This window comes from Hemibagrus wyckioides, linkage group LG25 (genome assembly GCF_019097595.1).
Source record: "Hemibagrus wyckioides isolate EC202008001 linkage group LG25, SWU_Hwy_1.0, whole genome shotgun sequence".
Taxonomy (NCBI): Eukaryota; Metazoa; Chordata; class Actinopteri; order Siluriformes; family Bagridae; genus Hemibagrus; species Hemibagrus wyckioides.
Genome location: NC_080734.1, coordinates 12,473,704 through 12,500,101, shown reverse-complemented (window position 1 = coordinate 12,500,101; position 26,398 = coordinate 12,473,704). Strand labels below are relative to the sequence as shown.

Sequence of the window (26,398 nt, the reverse complement as noted above, 5' to 3'; positions counted from 1 at the left end):
TCCATGTATTAAAACAGTAGGGTTCTATTTAAAACATTACTAACGTACACAAATCAAATTCTACATGCTCAAGAAGATGGTGTATAGTCTTTAGTTGATGGTACACTATTTGAGATAGCGGTGGTCCTGGAGTGACCCTGTCCTGCATATTTGCTTGTTTCTAACACTACAGTGTACAAGCAGGGGATCTCCAGCACCAGGGTTACTCTAGGTAACCATTGAGATATTTAAAATCTTTCAATCTAAAGTCCATTCTTCTACGTAATACGGCTTGCTATAGTACAGCATGCACAATAAAACAAGCTTCAAAACTTAAAATAGTAATGGTCCATGCCACAAGATGAACTTTTGCATGTCGTGATGTTTATCATCATCAAATGACAATGTTTCATCATGTGACATGCTTATAGCAAGCCATATAATACCATGAAGCATTCATATGAAGCTTTTTATAGGTACATAATAAGATACGATACATAAAATGCTGGTAGACATTTCATGACTGCGACTACGTAAACAGAAGAGCATGCATTTTAGGTTTCTGCTAGTGTATGAAGTTGTTTCCTCAGGCCTGTCTGGTCACATATATTCATCACAATTATTCAGAAACTAGAACTACCCAAAATGCAAGTGGCCAAGCAGTGAAAAACAACAAAGGTTAAAATAATTGGAGGAATAGTGTAGCCAAAGGAGAAAAAAAGGATCAAATAGGGTAGGAAAAAGGGCATACTTTTCGCAACGGTGATTCAGATGACCGGACATTCTTGGGAGATGTCTGTGAAGAGATCAAGAGAATTAATGTCTTGTTGACCGCTCTTCAGAGATATCTCCTATGGTGCTGTACTCGACTATAATTCATTTTCATTTCATTTTTTACCCGGCATATATTCTCTTGGGTTCCTGTCAGCCTCAAAGCCATGTGTAGCCATCCTCATCCTCATCCTCACTCTTTGCCTTACATCCTGTGGCCTAATTCACACACACTTTAAAACGCAGCACTATTCATTTTGTGGTGTATCTCATCTGATTCCTAAGAATATGGCACAACTGTAACTCCATCCACCAACCAAGCAGAAACAGGGTGAGATGAGGGGTGGTGGGGATGTGGTAGCTTAGCGTTTAAGGTGTTGGACTACTTGTGACGTCAAATCCCAGGTCCACTAAGCTGCCACTGCTGGGCCCCCAAGCAAGGTCCTTAACAATTAATTGCTCAATCGTTTACAAAATGAGATCATTTGTAAGCAGTTCTGGATAAGAGTGTCTTCTAAATGACAGAAATGTAAATGTAACAGAATTAGTCATATAAGCAACCAAGAGGTTAGGATAATGGCTAACATGTACTACCACCATCATGCTTCATTGTGGAGATGATGTTCTCCGTGTTGAATGTATCAAGATTTTTTCTGAATGGAATTCACACGCCTTGCAACTTTTCTGTAAGGCCCAGCTATGGTTGTTTCGTGAGCAGTTCTCCCATCTGAGTTGCGTCTCTCTCCAGCTCCATCAGTTACTGTATGCTTTATGGTTGTCTCTCTGACTGATGCAACCCTGACCTAGTCACTGACTTTGGGCAGACAGCCTCCTCAATTCAGCTGCAGTTGTGCCATATTCAATAAATTATTTTCAAGTAATGAATTAAAATAGTGCTCTTCGCGATGTCTTTGACTGATACTTTTCCAGATCTGTCCTTACTCTTTGTGAGGTATGTTCTCTAACAAAATATGATGCCTTCCATAAACAGGTATATTTATATCATGTGTCACTTTAAATGCACACAGGTGAACTCCAGGCAACTGATGCCAACTTCTTGCACCAGAACTAATTCTTTAGGGTTTTCAGAACAATAGGGCTGAGTGCTGATGGAGAAACAATTGTTTTCCTCCCTCCAAATTTCACTAGCTTCAATATCCTGAGCTGCTTTGTTTAAATTCATGACATATAATCCTGATTAAACTCTAGGTTCCTCTATCCTCTAGGATCTGTGGAAATGTCCAAGGGGTGAATATTTATGGTACACTAAACTGCTGTATGCAATATTCTATATAAAATGTATAAATAATATAGAATTCATACCATTGCTATCTGAACATTGATATCAAGACAAAACATGTGTACAGGCACAGGACAAAAGGCAAAGCTACAGGACAGACTGCAGAGACAGACATTAGAGACAGAGGGAAGGAGTCAGTAGACGATGGCTACACTGACACTGTTTATGAAAACATAGTAACAGTGACAGAATACGTATGTATTTGAATTCTATACATTCCCCTTTGCAAAAATTCAGCACACGCAAAAACACTGACATTTAATATACAAGAGAAGCAGGAAGGCAGTAGAAGGAAGAGAAATTCTCCCTGTGAAAATTCACACAAGCCCATTCTGAAATTCATATTATTTCATCTTTTCAAATATCACTATTCTTTTTGTTATTCCAGCCCAGAATGATGCCTTCTCCAAGAAAAAAATGGTTATGTGCATATACAGGAGATAAAGAGAGGAGAGAAAATCAAAAAAGACTTGATAAAGAATTGTTGTGTACCTTCATCGGGGCCAGCTGAATGGGTGTGATGTAGGACGGGTCTACCATGGGTTTGGGCCGGTTGGCCGTGTCTGCCAGGAGACTCTGCCATTGCTGAGGCAGCCCGGTGAACTTCTGCTCACGGGGGTCAAACCCTGTGTGCACGCGGTGCTCAAAGTTCGAGGGGGCCGAGATTTCCAGCCTTTTCTTCTTCTTTCCAAACATGTTGGAAAAGCTGGACAGACCTAGAAGCACAGAAAGCAAAAAGACATACTGTAATTGAACAAAGTTTTTGTATCATATCTCTGGATATCTAACATGATTCCTAACATCCTGAATGTAAACTGTACCATAAATCACTCAGTTTATGGGGATATATAAATGTAGGCAGGATTTCACGCTTGGAATCCATTCATTCGTATGAGAATAAATTTGTAATCAAGCCGTTGATCATAGACCTTTGAAACAGAAGAGAGTGTACAGGACACTTATCAATCCCTTTGTGTTTTCACTGCTAAACAGATCTCAGTTTTTCACGATTATGCCTCACTTTTGTTGGGTGCTGTCATTCAGGAAAACAATGGTGTCCTTCAGCTGTGAGCCGTACACCGTGCCTGGCTGACCTACGCACTGCCAGTTGGGCTGCCAACATGCGCACACGGACAAAGGGACAGCCGGCGTGTGTGTGTGTGTCTCTGAATGTGTGTGAGAAAGCGGAACAGAAAGAGTGCTGTGAATGAAACAGGCCTGGTGTTCACTAGTACATCGTATGTAAATACAGCATGGGCAGAGCTGTTCTCTGTTAAATAGCTTAATGTGTAAAAAAAAAAAAAAGTCAGTTTGCACAGACTTCTAAATCTGGACTGATCTGAGAAGCAGCAGAGATTCAGATGGTGTACTTATACCAACAGTGCTATTTGCATGAATGAAGAGCTCTGTCTCCTGGCAACACTCGAGAGCATGCATCGAATGAAAAATAACATAGAAGATCATAGCGCTGATTAATGGGATCAGTCTCATTCAATTTCCTTATTTTAGCTCCAGAAGAGAGACAGGCCTAGTGAGAGGGATGGGCTTCTAAACAGGAACAAGCTAGAACCCAGAGACAGGACAACAGAAAGATCAAACACAGCATGATCAAGCTTACTCAGTCAACTATAGAATTAATGGCAATAAAGCAAAAATAAATAGAATTTAGTAGAACAAAGCACCAACAGTGTTGAGAGGGATATCCTCCACCAACAAGTTCAGTCCTTTCAGATATTTGCCCTTGCAGTAACCTTGAAGCTCAATTCCAAAATCAAATCAAATCTACTACTTACTCCAGAGATATCAAACTCACAAGAATCTTGGACAGACAAAATCACAGATGCAACTCGAAAACATCATTCCTCTTCCACCCAGTGGCCTTCTGGATAGTGATAAATGGATGTTTTAGGCTTGGTCAATAAAGATTTTGTAACAAAAAAACACCTTACCCTGAGTCTAACCCATTGTTACAAAATCTATCAGACAAGGAGAAATGATGCAGCCTGAGAGACCACTTGTGTCTGCACTTTGGAGACAGTATGGAGACCCTACTGTCATAAGACTTCCTATGTAGAAAATGGAAATACATCGAGTTCAAGAACCCCAGCATATTTAAACCAGACCAAATTACCCCCAGCTATGAGTCTGTGTATTAGATCTCCATCTGGGTGACTTACCCCAATAAGGCAGAGCTTTCATTCCTGAGAAAAAACAGACGGAAGTGTATATCAATAAGGTCATATATCGTATCATATATATCTGCCCTTCAAACTCTCTGGACATGCAAGTTTTTTTTTTGTAAGAAGCATGGAGGTGGTCAAAGGCCACATATAGACTATAATGGACTTGTAAGTATAAATATCTCTCCCCTAGTTCTCTACGACCCACTTTCATCACCCTTTCCGTTGCCTTTGACAATTCCTAAATTGTCGTATTTTATATGTATTCATCTTTCGACCCACAGATCAAGAACACATTAAATATGTTCATCAAGTTCAGCTCTACGCTCCTTAATTCAGCCTTCCTGTTACACATGATTAATCATTCTGGGCTCAAGATGAATGACACCGAGCTGGAGGCAGTCGCAGAATGCCCACAATCCTGCTCAGTGAAGAAGCTTCAAAGATTTCATCAATGGCATGCTGTAGAGTTCGCAGACATTTTAAAACCTTCCCTTCTTCAGGAAAGTGAACAGTAGTGTGATTATGAACACGGGTGTGTTGTGTTGTAGTTGTACGAGCTGTTGACTGCTGACTCTCTTGCTTGTTTATGGACATGCTTTAAACTATGCATAAATATTTCTCATTCCTTGTACAAGTAGCATCTGCTCAAAATAATATGCCTGTGCACAACACTGCATTCCTACATCTATATCAGCTTACTTATTCCTTTTCTGCTGACTTGTCAATGAGCTCACAATATCACCTACGCAATGCAGGCATGCCAACGTTCCTTCTCTCTTCTGGCTTCATGCCCACTATCTCTGGTTTATTGGCTGAATGTGTCGATGTGTGTCGCTGTTGCTATTGAGAGATGTTGCCGAACACAAATTAGCGCTACACAAAACACAAAAGCCAAACAAAACGATGAATGTGGATAAATTACTATTTGAGTGTCAGCGATTTTGACGTTGTAAACAGACCATTCTGTGCTTAACATTCCCTTTAATCCAAGGCTACAGAGTAGATTATCAGACATGACTATCCCTCTCCCACTATAATTTCGTTAATGGATGGATGAAGGAGTGAATGGGCACTGCATGAGTGCTCTATTACCTGATCTATCAGGACAGGAACAAGCTATTTTTGATTTATTATTATCGAACAGAGCTTAATAATATAAGCTCTGTAATATATAATAGGCAGACAGGACACAATAAAGACTTTTAGTTCTCTTCACACTCAGGCATCTATCAATAAAATGTCTGCACAAAAGGTTGTGGACCATGTTGTGGCTTTCAAGAGATGTGAATACAGGAGTCCAGGAAACTGGACACTGCTCTGTGTGTGAGGGATTGTGTTTATCTCTCCTTTGTCCAGCACTGGACAATCATGTGCTCATGTGTTTATGCATACAGGAGAGGGCATTAGCATTTTTTCCCCAAGTACAATAAGCTCAGCTGTAGTGTTTTATAAGCAGCAGATTGAAGTGACACAAGGCAAAGCTGCAGATGTCTCAGAAGAAGCAAACCTCCCAGACTGGTAGCTGATACGTTATAGGGGAAAATAGCTATTAAGTGGGGAAAATGAGAAGAAAATTGAGTAATAAACCCACTAACATCCAACCAATCTGGACAAGAAGCCCTGTGAACTCTCCTGTCAATCACACCCACTGCCTCCCCTCCTCCAATCTTGAGAAATCTATTAAACGCACTATGCTAGACTGGCAAATCATTCAGAATGTCAGATTAAAGTCAAAGGCATTTACAGACTGCAATCGAATATCATGGATTAATTTTTGGCCCTGCACTGTTCCGACTGTGCCTCATAAACATCTTACAACTGAGGAACTGGGCTGGATATGAGGCAGTCAGTGAAGGGGCTGCTGGCAGTCATGCTCCAGTTGAAACTTTTGACCTAGATGAGTGGAGATGTCAGTTAAATAAGATTACATAGACTGCTGAGAGCTTAAAGGCATTCTGGGTAAAGGAAAAAAAGGAAATGTGGCGCACAGAGAGTGTCCAGCTGTGGCCTTTTCATGACGTCACCAAAAACATACAGAGAATCTAATTACACGTGAGCAATCTGTATGTGACTTTAGTTCAAGGGCATTTATGCAGCATGATTTTAAATAAAGAAGTTTGGAAAGGTTTGACATGAAAGCCCTGGACAATTCATTAATAGAACTTTTTTTGTGGTCAAGTCAAAAATGTATGCAAAATCCCTCAAAAGTTAACAAGTAATATTAGACTTGTAATTAAAGGCATTCAGATGAAAGTCTATTAAGATCACAAAGATAGTTTAACTCGATTTACACTGCTTGCCTAGTGGGTATTAGATGTGCTCATTCCTAAACCTAGGACAAAAATCAGTACTGTCATGATTTATAGGCTTTCTGACTTGGATAATTTATAATGTCAGTTTGCATAGGCAATTACAGCAGTTTGTGCCAACACCACAGATTTGTACTTGCAAGTCACACTAGCAAGTTACTCGTACAGACTGTATGTGATAAAGTAAAATTACAGTTGGACTTATGACATGTATTATCAGAAAAATGATTAAATGCATACATTAAGATCCTTAGGGACTGAGGCACTTAGGGGGCATGGCAGTGAAAGGAGAAGACTTGCACTCGACCTGAAGCTCTGTTTGTCCCTGAACCATCTGTCACCATCTGAGGGACGGCAGGCATTTCCCGCCCGGAGCAGTGCAATGGCATCATGGGGCAGAGCATGGCCTGGCCTTTCCCCAGAAGCCCTGCTAACAAAACAGAGCCCAGTGCTATTTTAGGCCCTTGTACACATGTGCTCTTAAGTTACTATTTGCAAGGCCAACTGGCTGCAGACCCCCTGCTGCATGGAGCTTAGGGGGCATTCGGTACACATATCACAATTAACTGACTTATGACAAGCATGTGGTACAGGCAGGTTGTTCTTTACATTAGTAAAGCTGTAAGACAGAGAAAAAAGAGAAAAACAAAGATCATAGCATGTTTTCTACATTTTCTGGAGCAGAGTTTTTAGTTCTTTCTCACTACATGTAGTGTAGCAAACCAATGTTGACCGCATATCACATGGGCTTTTTATGGTCACTCACTGTTACTTCACCTTCAGTAATGACCCAGACAAGTGTCCATCTAACCAGTGTCCAGAGGTGTATGGACATTTCATTTACAAAACATAAAAGTTAAACCTAAAACCTACATCTAAACCCTAAAGTGTTTCAGATGACCTCTTTTGGAAAACACTTGGGTTGCTTTAACATATAAAGGATTTAGTCCTGTTTTTGGGTGTGATTCTTAAGAGGCAGGTGACAAGACAACAAGAACACCCTGAAACAACCCAACATGCTGTGTATTATGGGATGCAGCCAGAAAGGTTTTTTTTAATGATGAGGCAAAATATGTAGCTGGTGTGGCAGACATATGTTTTGGATATCTGGACCAAAGGAATGCAATGTAAGGGACAGGCAGAAAGGGAAAGGCAAAGCACAGCCAGACAATCCAAGGAAAGGAAAGGAAACAAAATTAACGGAGAGAAATAAAAAAAAATCATGAAGAGATTTCCTGCCACACCCCTTTGTTTTAATTATGTGCCTTCCTTTGAGTCAAAGGAATACGTATTGAACCAAAGATTCACAAATGATTACAAATCGAACCAGATTTAGAGTTAGAACCATGAACTACACAAATATCCTTAGATATTAATACAATATTAATTTTTTAACATATTAGATATTTTTTATTATATTATTTATTATATTTTATTTTATATAATTTATTATTCATTTATTTTTTTGTACACTATATTATACAAATATCCTAAGCTCTCCTGGTTATGAATGCCACATAAACTTGATATACAAAAATATATGTATAAAAATTCTTTAAAAATTAAATACTTTAAAATTCTTCTAAAATGTTTATATATATATATATATATATATATATATATATATATATAAATATATATATATATATATACACACACACATATATATATATATATATATATATATATATATATATATATATAAAATATAAATAATATTAAGACATATGTCTTCTATAAATAAATAAATATCTAATAAATAAATAAACACTCTTCTGTGGTTTCATTCAGAAAAAAATTTTTTATACTATATATTAAATTATACATTATATTTATATATTGAATTCTAAATACTATATTGAAACTAATATATAATAATGAGTCCCGAAATGTAAGTTGTTTTGCTCCCTGTAAACATTAAATATAGATCCAGAAAAGCACTGTGGAATAATTTTGCCATCTTACCTGGTATCAGATTCATTCGTCCTCTTTCATTAAACAACTTTTCATAATATTCATTTCTACAAAAATGTCCATAAGGGTATAAAATGTAGAAAACACATTCCCTGGCTCTTCACTGTGGGTGTAGTAGAGGCCTCGCCTTGGGCTCACCCATTCACGCTCCTGTGATGACTAAAGAAACACTGTGCCAAAAAAAAATGCCAACGGCAGCAGCCTAATGCAGACAAGCTAAGCCCGGGGCATTGGGATGCGGGACAGCAGAGACTGTCCCAGGCTGACACCATCCTCCTGTGTGTGCCCTGAATTCCTACTCCAGCACTCCCTCTCATCTCCATGCACACTGTGTCACCTTGTATAGTCTAACAAACACACAGACCGGCACGCACAACATCCGGAGTGTGACCACCGACTGCCACAGACTGAACAACCACCGTCTATCACATTGTGTGAGTGAGAGTGAAAGTGTGAGCCATCCAATTGAAAAGAAAGAATGAGAGAGATAGAGAGAGCGACAGCTGCTGCAAAGAGTGGGCACATAGTGTGTCACACACACACACTCACTCACTCACACACACACACATGCTAGACAGCACTAAGAGTGGATACCTAGTTCGGAAATTTTATTTCATCCCCCTCATCCCCCAAGGGTCAGAAACACTTCTCAATGAAAGAAGACTTTATATAACTCACAACAAACTCATGGACTTTCAGGAGGAAGTAGAAAAACTGCCAGAGCTTCAGGAGCTGAGTGTGAAACTTACAGTAGCACCACACCCCTTACCCTCCACACGCTATTTTTACCCACACCCCCACAGCCCGACTGTGGCATGCTTATTATGGTGAGGGCTGCGGGGGCATCTGGTCTACTGGTGCAGATAACGCTGTAGTCCACAGCTCTAACATAGAAACCTGCCAGATCAGCCAGGAATATGAGACCAGCCATCTTAAACATCCAAAGTATTTTCAAGAGACACTTTTTACTTGCTCAACTGCTGAAAGGTTTAGCGATACACAGCGTCTAGCACAAAACTAGCAAGTTTTCTGTCTGGAGCTCAGTGTTGCATCTCTCAACTCCAGAACTGGACACAATCCATGATTTTGTATTATGCAATGTTTATTCACTGCCAGTTTTACTAAATAAAATGTTGTAAATCGGTGCAAATGTCAGTTTTTAGTCTTAGACCTTAATCTACCAAAGTTTTATTTTTTAATGTAAAAGCTCTTACCCTTGTGTAATAATAATAATAACAATAATAATAAAATTTGCATACTGTTGGTGTTGGATCAGAAGGTTGTGAGATCGAATCCCAAGTCCACCAAACTGCCACTGCTGGGCCCTTGAGTAACCCTCACCTGCTCAGTTGTATAAATGTGTAATAAATAAAATGAAATAAATGTTAGTCCCTTTGAATAAGGGCATCTGCCAAATGCCCTAAACATATAATAAATACATATTTCTGTCAGGTTAGCTCTGATAGCAATGCAGGACTGAACACAACAAACACATGAACCATGTTTACACAGTAAGCATCAGTATTTAAATCACGTTTGTTTAGCATTCCTTGTCTAGTGTCTGTTGCATCGAAATATGTTGCCGCTGGCCACGTTCACGTATATAAATCTCATGCTTGTTTACTTTGTATTTGTTTCGTCGTCTCAATCTTGTTCTCCTGGGTTTCATTTTTAATAAAATATTCCACACTTGAATATGAAACAAATCTGTTACAATTTCATTATTATTCATTAATTAATAAATCAGACCAAATGGCACTTATATAATGTTTTGCGCGTCTATTTCAGTAGGTTGAAAGCAAGTAAGTCTGAGTAATGATTCTTACCTAAATTCTGCTTGAATGTTTAAAAATACTCTGACTTATGATGGCTTATTAATGCTGATGTAAAACTGGCCCTCTTATATTATTGAAAATGGAAAGGTAGCACCATCTTACCAAAACTATTCTCAATTATGAATCTGTAAGTTTGCTGCTGGCTACAAATAAGTACTAGTACATAAATTACTCACAAAGTGACGGAATATAGCTGAGAGACAAGAAAAAAAAAGACAAGGTCATGGCTATATTAACGAGAACATTAAGCATGCAAGCTTTTTTTGTTTTGTTCTGTTTTGACGTTCAAATTATTTTACACGACCCAGTGTGAATGTAAAGCACGGGCTCTGAAACGATTTCATTCACATAAACCATATAAACAAAAGGAGCACTCATTTTTACATTCATACCTTCCCTATCTGAAACATTTTTACACATCTCACCACCTTTAATCCTCATTATACCTTTATTTTAGTTCCGCTGTCATGCACAAAAACTTCATTCATATTTTATTTCATCTAAACTGACTGTTATTGTTTGGGATTTTAGTAAACTGGGACAGTATAGTAGATGTAGACATAAAGCACTTTGCTTCACAGTGTAGTTCACTAAAGCTCTGCTCGCTACCAACTGTTCCACTACGAAATAATGAGAACAAACTTTCAGTCTCTCAGATCCAAACACATCCACACTGCACAGCCAGCAGAGATGGAAAGTTATCTTTATTGAAACTTTAAGAAACTTGCAAATTTCCTTTGTCATAGTCCATATGGAGTGTGCAAGCGTGCCTAGAGGGAGGCATCTGTATGCTGTCGCTGTGGCTGACGGATAGAAAAGCAGGACTCTGAATCAGCATAGTCTTTTCAAAAATGACAACTGAACATCTCTGGCCATGTCTGACCTCTGAACAGCTGAGTCATGGACCAAGGATACACCCAGGCTGTAATGCTGCATGTGACATCGGATAGATTTTCCGGTGTGTGAGGGATGATAATGATAATGCGAGTTGGACTATCAAGCTAAAAAGAAAACACAAGAAATACATACATATATGATTCTGAGAGAGCAATTCCTTGCATCTCAGGGCAATCCTCTCAGGGCAATGCTGACTGTTTTATTTCTACTACACCCTGTGAGTGAGTTGGTGAACAGAGCGCTCAATCAGCAGATGTACCCAATAGACACACTAGTTTCAGTGTGCCTCAAGGACAAGTCAATAAAGCCGGTCTGTAGATCAGGTACAAGGTTACTATACTTATAGTATAGAAAATATTTTAGTTTTTAAGATTTCACACAGGATACAATGTCAATATTTCACTATAGGCTAAATTTTCAACCATTTCAAATCTTAAACCATTTCAATCATCCCAAACTGCACCTTTTATAGAAGAAAAATATTTTATGGCCCAATGACATCTAGCACCTTAGCATGGCATGTAGGCACACACATGCGATATAAAAGATCACTGAGCACTAATCATGAGCTACAGAGCTGTAGTTTAAGCTTTAATCATACCCTGTCAGTCCATTATTAAGCTTTCAGCATGAGACAGAGGTGTTCTGGGCAGTGAAGTTAAATTACAGTCTATCAGACTGCTGAGCAGTAGTGCACACTTGCATACACACACATCCAGTGCACACATACATTATTTACTCAAATATGTAGACACTTCCGAGCACACAATCTCTTACACACACACACACACACACACACACAGACACACAGCACAAACAGCACAGATTAACATACTGCTGTAGCTATCTGGTTTAAAAGTGCACTCTCGCATCTCTCCTCTGTGACCCGGTTTGAATTGTCTTCTGTGTGAGAGCACTTTGCTGAATCCCGTGAGATTCCTGACAAAATCCCTCTGCATGAATCATTTAGCAGACGCTACACAACACACAACACGCCGCACAGGCATGCTGCATGCACGGATTAGCCGAACATGCTTATTTACGGCTGAGTGTGCGAACAAGACTTTCTCTTAATCACGCTGAATGTTACAACCCTGTGGAATCCAAATTCACTTTTCTTGCACCCTATTTTAGGTCATTTGGATTTCTACATTTTTGCTCTCATCGAAAAAACCTCAACACTCACTGCGCTGGCAACTATAATAGAAGCATTCCTGCCGTTATCTAATCAGCCGATCTTCTAGCAGCAGGGCAATGCAAACAATCATGCACATACAGGTCAACAGCTTTAGTTCACTTCAAACTTCAGGAAAATGGATTGGGAAAATGGGATCTTGGTGATTCTGACCGTGACATGGTTGTTGATGCAACGTGGCTGGTTTGAGTATTTCTGCTGATCTCCTGGGATTTTACCCTCGACAGTCTGTACAGAATTTACACAGAATGATGCCAAAAAATTACCAAAAGTCTTCTGAATCTAATGTTTCTTGATGGCTGAAGATAAGTATTAGTACATTAATTACTCACAAAGTGACTGAATGTGAGGTCAAGGTCAAGGCTATATTATAAGAGCATTTATTGATAAGGCCTTATTACAAATTTTAAAAATACATTTCAACGTACTGATGATGAAAATATTATAAAAAATAAACACTTTAGCTGTGAAAACAACCAATACAACTGGTAATTGTGCATCTTTACTACATAAGGATATTGTTCACATTATTTTACATCACCCAGTGTGAATGTAAAGCCTAGCCTCTGAAACGATTTCATTCACATTAACCTTATTAACAAAAGACGCACCCATTTTTATATTCATACGCTATTTGAAACATTTTTTCTACACATCTCACTGCCTTTAATCACCATTATACCCTGATTTTTTTCAGTAAAAAGTGACCAACAGTTCTGCAGGCTGAAACGCCTTGTTGATGAGAGGTCAAAGAAGTCAAAGAAGCTATATGTGAAAACCACTCTTTAGAAACATGGTACGCAGAAAAGCATCTCAAATCACACAATATATCCAACATTGAGGCACATGTGATAAAACAGCAGAAGGTGAATGTCACTAAGGAAAACGTTAACTGAAACTGTTTCTGTATGACTTTATAAACTGCTGCCTCATGACTGACTGATTAAATAAGTGCATGAATAAATGAAAAATATTGTATGTATGTAAAATAAGTATGAAAAAGTTAATGAAAAAAAATATATATATATATATATATATAAAAGTACCTTTTACGAAAACGTGAACAGCATCACGTTACATAATATGTGTATTTTGCTTTTATATATATATATATATATATATATATATATATATATATATATATATATATATATATATATATATATATATAATTACCACATTACCAACATGAAAATATTGTTAATATTTAAAAACTATTCTCACTTTTTGTATCAGAGACTGTTTTTTTGTTCTAGATACAGCTACTTTATGCAAGAACTGGCTGACCTGACAATATAATATTAATGTCGTTATAAATAAATATTTTGTCTTTTAATAAATATGGACTGTCTTGATGTTAAAACTGTGGACAGTTTTAGCATTTTTAAGACAATTTTTAGAACAGAAATTGTATTTTTAGAAATAATGTATGTGTGAGAGTCTGCATACGTGTGAGTTTATACTTTGCATGTGTGTGTTTTTGCACAAATATATTTGCAATTTCCGCCTCTGCAGTTCTGACAGCGACCGGATCTTAATGGCAGCTTCCCAAAGGCATTATGCAACTTAAAAACAAGAATCAGTATAGCAGCAGGTCAGCAGCCTACACACGGCAGACAGACAGACTGACAGAGAGAGAGAGAGAGAGAGAGAGAGAGAGAGCGAGAGAGAGCGGGAGAGAGAGAGAGAGAGAGAGAGAGAGAGGCTGCTGAGGTGAAGAGATGACACATTTGACATCATCCTGTGCAGACTGGCAAAATATATGATTTGACTGGTGATAATTAGAGGTGTCCAAGTCTATGAGCTCAGCTGTGGAGGATGTAAGCTGATCTAACTGCTAAGCAAAAGAAAAGCTGTATACAGTGAAATAAGAAGGAAGTAAACAGATTGAGGTGGAAGTTAAACAGTGGTGACCTCACACTCCAGGGTCCCCAGTTTGAACCTGAGCTTCGTTTACTGTCTTTGTGTGACCATTGCATATGTGGACTGATTATGATAAACTGCCTCATGTTATGAATGAGTAAATATGATGGAATGGGTGTATAGTATCCTGTATCAGGCTAAGACCAGGATAAAGCATTTAACAATGAATGAATGAATGAATAAATGAAGGATCAGATTAAATGCAGCTCCACTTTTATTCCCTCACTGTGACATTTACAGTGACATTTCCATCTGCACTGTTAGAACACTGAGATACGGTGCTTTGGTGTTGAGGCCTATGAGCCAACATCAGACAGATGGACAAACATATCCATAAATTTAATCAACCTTTATGTAATAATATACTAGAGGCTAGATATAGTAAAAGTGCCGCACAAAAGCTGAAAGCAATATGAAAAGAGAATGACAAAAGAGGAGTGGAACATGAACATGAGCAAAGGATTACTCCATGGTGTTGAACAAGAACAAAGCAGCTGTTACAATAGTGTAACAAAAAACCCTTATTATTATACAAAATCATAGTGTTTCGTATCTACCGTACTTAATATTAACACAGGAATGAAAACATCATACTGTCTGGGATTTCTATATGGTCCACACGGAGGTAAAGTAAACAAATGTAGTTAATCTACCCACTATACATGCAAACAACAAAAATTCCAATAACACGCAGTGCTTCTGGGAAAAAGAAGTCATTTTCATACAGAAATTATAACAACAATTTGCAGAAAATAACTTTAGTCCTGAACCAGATGCTCTGTGGTGAGTTTTCTATCTCCTATCTAATGTGACTGTGTGTAAGCAAGCAAGCAAGCAAGCAAGCACGGGGTGGTGGTGGCTCAAGTGGTTAAGGCTCTGGGTTGTTGACCAGTAGATCGGGGGTTCAAGCCCGAGTACCACCAAGTTGCCACTATTGGGCCCTTGAGCAAGGCCCATAACCCTCTCTGCTCCAGGGGTGCTGTATCATAGCTGATCCTGTGCTCTGACCCCAACCTCCAAGGATGGGATATGCAAAAAGAAAAATAGTACATTTGTTTAAAAAATAGTAAAAAAAACAACAACCTTCATCTAATAATACTTTATCAGATTTAGTTTTGGGGTTGGTTAGGTTTAAGTAATTGCAGAAATATTTGCTGGACACGCTAGCAGAACCTATTAATATGTCACAGTGCCGCTGTGTTCGTAAAGATGTTTATGATCCTATGAGTTTCTGGAAAGATTTACGTTTAATACTAATGGAGAAAGATTGTTCAAAAAAACATGCACAATCAATTTTTTGACTCTTTTTTAATTAATTATTTTGGCACTAGCTCAGACTTCAACACACAGCTTCCGTAAAACATACATGATTTTGGGCCCAATAATGTTCTGCATCTTTTAACTGAACCTTTTCCTTTCTTTCCAGAAGCTCTATGATGTGGGAAATGTTCTGGTGGTTTGTTGTCCTACTTTCTGTCTTCTGTGCTGTTACATGATCTGCTGTTTGAACCATATTAGAAAGCTGAGTTTGAAAATAAATAAAATCTACAAGTAGCTCTGTTTAATGTAATTGAATTTGTTCACTACACACCACTGGAACAGTGAAACAGACAAGCAGGAAGAAACAGACAACAAAAGATACACAGATCAGGCATAACATTATGAGCAGTCAGAAGTGAAGTGAATAAGACTGATTATCTCCTCATCATAGCACCTGTTAGTGGGTGGGATATATTAGGCAGCAAGAAGGGGACCAACACAATATTAGTCATAATGTTATGTCTGATTGGTGTACATGAGATTATGATGATGATGTCAGCTTCTCTGTTATTATCCACAGAGCTTACACACTAACACACTAACACTTACTCATGAAGAACAGCAGTTTATAATTAAACCTCTCATAGAGATGCAAAATATCATCTGTGTATTGTCATACCGAAGCTTTCGTGCATCTGTAGAGTATGCTGATAAATCTCCTCTCCTGTTTCTCCAATGCTATGGTATCACTTTTATTAGTAAGCTCATGTACAGCTAAAAAAAAATAATAATAATCCTAAGACTAGCGGAAACAAGTGAAGAACACAGCTGAAGCTAAATCTGATTACAACTTGCTTCTCACTGACAAACTGTGAAAGCAGAAGCTGATTTTTGTTCTGGTTTGGAGTCACACAACTGATGTCTGAGCTCGATACAGAACATTACACAGCAACTGCCTCAACCACTGCTGTCATTAAATTTAGCCTTAACTGGTTATGTGTTTTTTAAAAGGAATAAAACACGACAGGCATGCTGTTATAGCAGAGTTACTGTTTCCGTCCCTACAGAGAAGAGCATCTTTTACCACTGTCTCTTCTCTCTCTCTCTCTCTCTCTAAGTTACAGAGAACACAAACATCTTCTGTTCTGAAGACTTTCCTGTGGAGGAAAACCTAAAGGCACAGTTTTACCTCTATCACTATTATCAATACTTCCTCTTGAGATTCTTTTCTTGAGATTATATGCTAAAGAACCTAATTATATCTTTTTCCTTGTTAAATAACAACAAGCTTTTTAATCTGTTTATTATGTGGAGAATCTGCCACGTATGTCCATGTGCAGAACAAGTGCTTTTATATAAACCTGTGAATTTATTTCTCTCCCTTTCCAACCTAACTGTCTGTGCCACTGTTATAAAAAAAAAAAATTAATAAACACCATTTGGTTAATTAAATGTAAGTTATTTTTAACTGCACTATTCAGGTGTGAATGTATTCAGTGGTCAGCTTGAAGCTTTTTCACACTAGTCACACTGCCAACAAAGCCTCCAGCTGTACACTGAGTCTGAATTGTGGATCCATGTGTATGCTTTTCAGAGTGAATTCATGCCCTTTCATGCCTCGTTTCTCCATCATAAACCCCTAGATTACAGTCTCGCATGAATCCAGGCCTGACTGACAACCTGGTATCAAACGCACAAATACTAAGCTAACACTACAGTTATGTTATGTTTGGAGCCCAGTGCGGTGATGATGGTAATGACCCTCCTCTGTGCACGTCTATGCTTTCTGCTCTAACACATCACTCATCTGAGGGACTAATCTAGCTGATGGTAAAGTATGAAGAACATTACAGAATTAGGCCAGTGGTATTTTTTTTATCAGAAATATCTAGCCAAGCATTAATAAGACCACCTCAGAGCAGAATGGGGATGTGCCAATGGCTTGTATACAGAGCTCAACAGTGTGCTCAGAATTACAGGAGTCTGAACAGGAATAAAACCACAGGGTCTGGGTCCAAAGGCAAGGGTAAATCTCTCAATTATTGCTTCAAATATTGTCATACATTATGTTTTGCTGCACAAATTATGTTGTTTATTAAAGACTAGGACAATATGATGTCATAGACATGTCTCAAAGATACGTCATAGATATGTTATACAGCCACGTCATAGCTATACGTCACAGATATGTCAATCTAAGACAGGTCATAAAGATGTCATAGATATTTCATAGATATGTCATACAGCCACGTCATAGATATGTCACACAGACACTATGTCATAGGGATAGACACTACGTCAATGTCGCTTGTGCAATGTTGATTATTTTCTGTTTTTGTTTTGTTTTTTTTCCTGTGATTAAAAACAAGAAAGGAAACTGAGCAGTTCCACCATTTTAAGTTTAGTTAGAGTATAGAAAGGCATAATAACATTACCGTCTGTGCAGCTGGGAACTGCTTGCGGGTGTTAGAAGAGCAATAAGTATAGTATATTTAATGATTTTTTAATTGTCATCATCATTTGTTAAGTGTTTAAAAGTTAGGTCTATTTAATCTTTGTAAGGTCAAAACATTTCTGAAAAATAATGTACTATTTATGAAAAATGTTTAGCCAAAATTTTTCAGAGGCAGCAGTAATAAATATGTGCCTAAAATTAAACGTAAACTCATACGTTAAATTGCGGAGCTCCTGTTCAAGGTTGGCAGGTCCGATAATAGAATAGAATAGAATAGAATAGAATAGAATAGAATAGAATAGAATAGAATAGAATCAGAGGGAACATCATGTGGTGGTGATGAGCACAAGCCTAATTATGAGATGTGTATAAAGCTGAGACATGATAAGCTCTGCACATATGAATAAGTTGCACCAGTAGTGGTTAAGGCTCAGGGTTGTTAATGGGGCAGTTGGGTCTTTGAGCAGGGCCTTTAACCCTCTCTACTCCAAGGGCAATGTGTCATTCCTCCATTCTGATATTGAAGGAGAGAAGTTCACTGCATTGTTATACTGTATGTTTGGCAATAATAAAGGCTTCTTCTTCTAAATAAAACTTAATCACTAATCACCGTAAAATACTATCTCCTGGACACAGTGTTGCTATATGGAACATATAGCATATATATATATATATATATATATATATATATAAAGGCTATAGAGATATTCAGTTAGTGATGCAATAATCAGTAACCATACTGGTAAAACTGCATAATCCAACATTAAACCCAGACCCAGTGCTCGAACCACATCATCAACTATCAAAAATATAAAATCTATAGCTTTAAATGTTATAACTCTTTAAATCAGCAGGCCCAAAGATACTGTTCACACGGTCAGTGTCAACTTACATACCGCATAAAACACAAATCATAATTCATGTTTCTACTGCAGTGTGACATATTTCCAAATGAAGCAGGCTCAGCTCTTTCCCTCAGGATAGCTGGGAAGAGGGGGAGGTGAAACATGACATGATATTATTGGTATTTTTTCTCCCTGACAGTCTCTTATGACTCATCTTTGTTATAACATTCACAGCGTTTACAGTTTAAACGTACTAAATGTTTGGGCTTGTCTCAATTGTAAAGACATTTTATGAAATATTGTTATTACAAATGTGGCATATTGACCACATATAATGTGGTCAAATTTTGTAATGGATGTTTGATAAGAGGGCATGTGACTAGATTACTGACTATATCTGTAGCCCCACACTTCTAGAAATAAACCCTTTACTGTATCTGTGCATAATAATAATGCCTTGCATATGATCATAGGCTTTGTTAAAGAAAATAATCTCAATATATGATTGGATTAGACTCTTCACCTCATGATTGTATTTAAGTAAATCAAAATCAGAAGTAATCATGGTCAGCTTAAATAACTGACAGGACTGGCTACAGTAACTGTACAGCTGGTTTGCTGTATAAAGATTTATGTAGGTATAGATTTAATCACAGGATTTGCTTTCAGCCTTTATTAATGTCTGTGTATTTTGTCTTTGCCACATCTTTAATGAGTAGCCTCTATATTTCAGAAATAACATTTTTTCTTGTACCATATTACCAGTGATGGTAGGTCACTTTGAAATCTAGTATAAATCAATATCATGACAGACAAACTATTAAGGCTGAGTAATGCATTATATAACAAGAAGACAATGATGGCATAATAAGAATGATTTGGGGCAAACTATTACCCTCTCTCTCTCTCTCTCCCACAATCCAGATAGGCAGCTACATTTGATTTTCAAGACTTTCGTGTATATCTGTTGTCTTGAAAGACCTGACTAGGTTTCCTCTGAAAGCGAAGCAAACGTTGTGACCATTCATTCAAACCAAACAAAATCAATAAACTTATAGTTCTATCTAGTTCTTGTGATTTAATTAGACATTGCTGGGCATTTTCTCCAAAAACCTTTGGAAAGCAAAAATGATGCATTAAATAATCCTCTGCACTCACATTCATTATACTGTAACTGTACGTCATGTGCTTCTTGTCTTGTCCTGACTGCATGAAAATATCAGCCAAACTGAGGGGGATTTTCACACTGTGTAGTCTCCTGACACGACCATCAACGCACGAATCTGTTGCTTTTTCATCCCATTCTGATTAATTTATTTACCATTTGTGTTGCTGTTAATTATTACAGATGTCCTCCTTACCGTATATCCACACCGGTACACCTATACTTAATATACACAGAAGCAATGACAACATAAATTACCGAGCACAATTACAACTAGTGATAAATAAGATGAGAGCAGGAAAACACCTGTTAGGTCAAGTATCTTTATTGTCATTCAACCATATACAGCGGGTACAGTACACAATGACAAGAAACAATGTTCCTCTAGGTTCCTACATGAAAACACAGAACTAAATAAGACTATGCAGACCTACTACATAAAGTGTGCAAGACAGTACCATAATTACTAACATGGGACAACAGGCACAGTGAATCTATATAGTATTATAGTATATTACATATATATTATTATTATAGTATAGTATAGTTTTATAGTATTTATAGGGAATGGTGAACGAATGATTAGTGACAGAGTTCATGACCACCAGGTTCAATCTGTCACCTTTGGCAGTGCATTAGTCATTAGGACAAATCTATTGGTGTGATTGAGAGCTTTCTTACACACTCCATTCCCTTCACAGGTGCTGGAGAAAGATTACCAAAGCATGATGAGTGGCATGGCCCTGACGCTATGGCTGACTCATCGCTTCCAGAGCGTTTATTAGATAAAGATGAGCAGGAAAATTTAATGAAATAGGGCAGAAGGACCAAACAAGATTTGGAAGACCAAGTGGTGCAAGATGTTTCCCTCAGATGAATATCCATGCCAAACACTGATTCAGTTACTGTTTGCAAACCTAATTTTTCTTAACAGTGTATTTCGGGCAACTAGCTTCAAAATGAGACACGTTATCAAATTTAAGCTTTTGTTTATAGTGTGCTTGAGGTGCCAGACCCAGAGGCATATGAGGAGAGATATCTGGGTATCTAGGTCTCTAAGATCTAAATCTGTCCTTTGAGTTGGAATGTTAGTGACATGTGCACAACCTTCTAAAGCAATCTTTGAACCAGGTTTCACAATTGATGGTGAACTGACCCTAATAGGCAATCTGTTCACCCTCTTTTGCAAGTATCATATTGGGAAGAGAACTTGGCATTACATTACAGCAAATAATAAAACGATCTGGACCATACTGTAGAAAATGGCTGTAATTTTACAGATGTTTTAATAGCAAGTCAATATCAGCCAACAGCGTTCAGCATGTGCAACACCACCAAGCTGATCTAAACATACTTGACAGTAACTTAGCAAACAAGCAACTCTTGCATGAAAATCTTTTGAGCAAAGAATATAATGTGAGATAATGTGAACTGCTGCTGCTGAATTAAAAAAAAAGAGCTTATACTGTAGAGCACGTCCAGCCCTGGAGCTGGGACATCCACATTTCTAGACAGCATTTAACCGAACCAACTCAATGATTTGCATAAATATTCATGATCAAAAAATCAAAGTGAACTATAAACTATGAACTATAAAAATTCAAATCAGAACATCCCCAAACTACATACTGAGGTTTTTTATATGATAAACTATTTTATTGGTGTCACTAAATAACACTTATGGACAAGTACAAAAATCTCTATAACATAAATTTGGAATTCAGGGACACATTAAACAACGTGCATTCTGGGAACATTTGTAGCCTTAGAGTGGGATTGTACAGAAAAATACCAGAAAAGGCACTGATCCTAGGATTATTAGATAATTGACCAGCGACATAAATATTCTTTGTGTATATTAAAAACGTTTTGTCAGTCAGCAACTGGCTGTTTCAACAATAGAAGTGAATGTTATCACCACAATAGCAAAAAATGACATATTAGCTAATATTTTGTTGTGTTAGCTAGCTCAGCAGCTGGGGTTGGGATGGCGTTTGAAATCAAACCCACAAACATGAGTGTGGTTCATTTCACACCAACATCACACCCACTATAACAGTGGCCCACATTCTCAGAAATACAGTAACATGATGAAGGTGGTAGTGCTATGGAAGATACTCGCAGTGGAAGGTGATGTCCAAGACCAGAACAGTGAGACTATTGTGTAATGTAAGTCCCGGTCTTATTACTTGGCATGTCATTAACATCAAAAGCAGTGTATGAACCAGGATTCAGTACTTCAATATGCATTATGAGCATAAGGTCAGAGCATTTTATTCAATAGGTCATTAGGAAACTCTTTGGGATTTCACTATTCACATATATCATGATACATCATTCAAATACTTAATTTACAAATTATTATACACGGTTGCTGATCAGTTAGTTCTGTGTGATACAACAAAAACAATTCCTGTAAATATAAAGACTACTGATAATTTTCACATTTTTAAAACTACAAAGAGAGAAGGAAAAAAAAAGAAAACTTAAGAATTACAAAGTGCATAAATTAATTTAATTTTATTTGATAAAATAACTTCTATTTCTACCAACAAAAAGTCCAAAAACAATATTTTATTCCAAAATACTGATTCATCCCTTGTAACTTCTAGTCTGAATGTAAGCCTAGACCACCAGACAAAGACCTTTTCATACAAATGCACTACAAATATCTGAATTAACTTAGTTATACTTAAATAATGTCTTTGTAAGGAATTTATTTGTACCCTAAACACAGCACATCGATGGAATCCTCTTCAGCAAACAGTGCATTATCATACTCTGGTCTGCACTCTCTTGACATTTACAAATCTCCACCACCACCACCACTACCAGCACCCGTTTTATGCACATCATTCAGTGAGCTCGCTATTTTAATCATAAAACAAACACAGCACAGTCAGTGGCCAGAAACAAATCACTGACCAGCCATGCCTATCTGTCCCTGCTGTTATTCTAATGCATCCTTCATTTCAACTGATGCAGCACCATAGTTCATACTGCCTCTGTCTGTTTACTTCAGCCTCCTGGTGGCTTTCCCGCTCTCATTAATATGAGTTTGTTGGCTTATCTAAGGGTCACCCTGATCGATCTTTTAGAGTCTGGTGTACTTTAAGTCTCTAAGTGCTGGAGCACAAGTGCAGAAATAAAATCTAAAATCCTTCGTTAGAGTTTCCTATGCAGTAAATGTTTGCATAGTTCAGTAGCTGTTGAAATATTCTTACAATGATTTTATATGGCACTTGACTCTCTCTTAGGAAGCTAAGTCATACATGTATGCATTTTCCAAAAAACAGCACATGCTACAACCATTTTGGGGTTCTGCATCTTTGCCAGTTAAACAGGATAAATGATTTGTTAATTTCATTTGTGACATTAGTAGAAAAATGTAAAAAAAAAAAAAAAAAAGCAAAAACACTGTAAATCCCGAACCCCTTAAGCTGTTATATTATAATATCATCCTCTGTCCATCTTTCTCTCTCTCTCCTGATTAGTTGCTGGCTCTCATCTGTCACAGTTTTAGTCAGACTATTTTCATTCGAGCATGTTGAGACATGAAGGCTTTTGCTGTTTCAGAGACGGTGTACAATGAATGGATAGAAATTTCCAACCAATTCCAAACCAATAGACGTGAAACAGCTCAGCCTGTGATGTACTATTAGGTTAGATTAATAACAGAAGCCAAGAAGAAACATCATAATAGAAAGTCTCTGCTTGCAAGCATTTCACGCATTTGATCCTTATTAACAAGATTTTATAATCCGGTTTATTTATGCACATAGTTCTCACTGCAAGTGAGCTGTAGTTTTGCTCCTATTGCCGCGTGTATTTTCCAGAAGTGACATTAATATCCAAACTGGAGACAGAAGTGCTGCCACAGGGATCTAGTTATTCAATCATGTCCTTCTACAGTGCCCTGTTACATGACACCAGAACATTATTATGTGAAGTGAAAGCACTTCCACTCACAGTCACTCAGGTAGAGTAAGTTATTAGTAACATTCTCATTACTGATATTACTGAGATGGTGAGATGTTACTCGTTTTCCTTATTGCACTCGCACACTATAACTGCAGACCACAGCTAGCATGATGCATGTGCCAATGACGTGCCTGAGTACATGCAAGAAATCAGTGTTTACTTCCCATGAAGGCAACAGTGCTTCTCCTCGGTCGATACTGCCTGCCAGCCAGCCATGATGACACTCCATTTCTCTTCTTAACGCTTTGCAATCAGCCAGGTTTAACCACAAGCACTCGGGACAAACTCGAACACCTGCAGCAACACCTAATCAGAGGGGTATCCATCCAAATGTATCACATATAACGGCTGTGACATCCTCGACATTCAGCCTGCACCGGCCTTGGCGGCGATTATCTTTCTCTTAATTGATCCGTTCAGCTCGCGCTACTGTAACAGCGGCCAATCAGTCAATGTCTGAGATGTGATCACCCTCTTTTGACAATAACGGCATATAGCTGAGGTCAGGAACATGTGTTCATTTCTGTCATGTCTGCAGTTTTACAGATGAAGCTCTCTGAGAGTGGAGCGTTTCTGGGTTACAGTGCCATTTCCGCACCAAACATCACGTCACGAGACGGCCTGTCGCTAGGCAGAAACTACAATAACAGTTCTCTTACCTGCACCCTTCGACAGCCTTCTCACATTTCTTGTGTTCCTGCGCTGTGGTTGTCCGGGATGGATGCACCGTTACGTTTTCGCCAGCGCCATATTCCCGCTCTCCGGTCCGGTCCTGATGCGAAGACGGCAGCTTACATCCGGGCTGTTGCTACGCAGCGCGAGCGCACGGGGAAAGCGGAGCACCTGAGACGGGCGGCGCGACGCACGCCGGGATAGACGGCAAATCACGGCTCGTCACGACAACACGCGATCTCTAGCCTATAGCGACTGAGGGGATTTGGCTACCTCGCTTCTGCTAAGTCACGGTCACGGCCGGAACTAACGTGCGAGACACTGACAGCCGTAACCACGGCATCACGAGCAGGTGTGGCTCTGTGAGTAGGACACGCCCCTCGGTCGTTAAAGCCACGCCTAAAACCGTACACTGTAGTAGCCAATAGGTTAGTATGTCAAATCATCCAGTAGTGGTCTTTTAGCTAGTCTGTTCTATCGTACTATGTGATATCAATTACTGTGTCCATAATATATCGCGTGCTTCATATCGTATATGAAGTTTGAAATATAGTTATACAATAAACCAGTCACTTTGGCTGGTCAATTAATAATTCCTCTGATAAGATAGTAGACTATATAGTTTAAGGTCTGGTCATAATGTCTCAGCAGTCCTAGCTCATATGTACTGTTGAACCTATGTACATATGAACCTAAAGACCAGCAAAGAGACTGATGGATAAGCAATATAATTAATACGTAGCTATAAATGTTTCATTTCCCATTATTATTCCTGCTAGTATGCAATATTTGTTGTGCTTTATCCAAAACTATTTTACAGCACTCCCTGTTCACATGGTTGAAGTGAATGTAACCACTGTGGGGCAGTACATACAAACCTGTCACTAGTAGATCTTAGTTGTGATCTAAAACTTTAGACTGATGGACAGATGGGTGATTACACTTATAATTAGTCTGTGTATGTCAAGTAAATTTTTATCATAGTAATGTGTTCTTCAAGAAAATACACCGATCAGGCATAATATTATGACCAGGTTACAGGTGAAGTGAATAACACTGATTATCTCCTCATCATGGCACCTGTTAGTGGGTGGGATATATTAGGCAGCAAGTGAACATTTTGTCCTCAAAGTTGATGTGTTACAGTAGAAGCAGGAAAAACGGGCAAGTGTAAGGATTTGAGCGAGTTTGACCAGGGCCAAATTGTGACGGCTAGACGACCGGATCAGAGCATCTCCAAAACTGCAGCTCTTGTGGAGTGTTCCCGGTCTGCAGTGGTCAGTATCTATCAAAAGTGGTCCAAGGAAGGAACAGTGGTGAACCGTTGACAGGGTCATGGGCAGCCAAGGCTCATTGATGCACGTGGGAATCGGAGGCTGGTCAAAGCCAACAGACAAACTACTGTTGCTCAAATTGCTGAAGAAGTTAATGCTGTTTCTGATAGAAAGGTGTCAGAATACACAGTGCATGATGGGTCAGGGCTGTTTTGGCAGCAAAAAAGGGACCAACACAAAATTAGACAGGTGGTCATAATGTTATGCCTGGTCATTGTATATGTGCATGATTAAGAATAAAAATTCCAGCATAAAAATTTCAACATCTGAAATGCCTGAAGATCATTAGAAGAAAGTTATCTCAATATGTTTATGATGTT

General features: G+C 38.3%; 1 protein-coding gene across 4 annotated transcripts in view; it reads right to left on the bottom strand.

Moving 5' to 3' along the window:
* pak5 (p21 protein (Cdc42/Rac)-activated kinase 5) overlaps nt 1-25,079 on the bottom strand; it is a 50,761-nt gene extending 25,682 nt beyond the window's left edge. Inside the window, exons 1-3 of one of the 4 annotated variants that reach the window (XM_058379695.1) lie at nt 24,732-25,079; nt 2,543-2,766; nt 731-775 (exon numbers count right to left, since the gene is read on the bottom strand). In XM_058379695.1, the coding sequence (XP_058235678.1) occupies nt 731-775; nt 2,543-2,746 (249 nt within the window). In that variant the 5' untranslated portion in view covers nt 2,747-2,766; nt 24,732-25,079. Of the gene's footprint in view, nt 1-730; nt 776-2,542; nt 2,767-2,871; nt 3,268-8,507; nt 8,964-24,731 lie in introns of those variants that run through there. The other 3 variants (XM_058379694.1, XM_058379696.1, XM_058379698.1) reach the window with 3 other exon arrangements.
* Nucleotides 25,080-26,398: the final 1,319 nt, after the last annotated feature.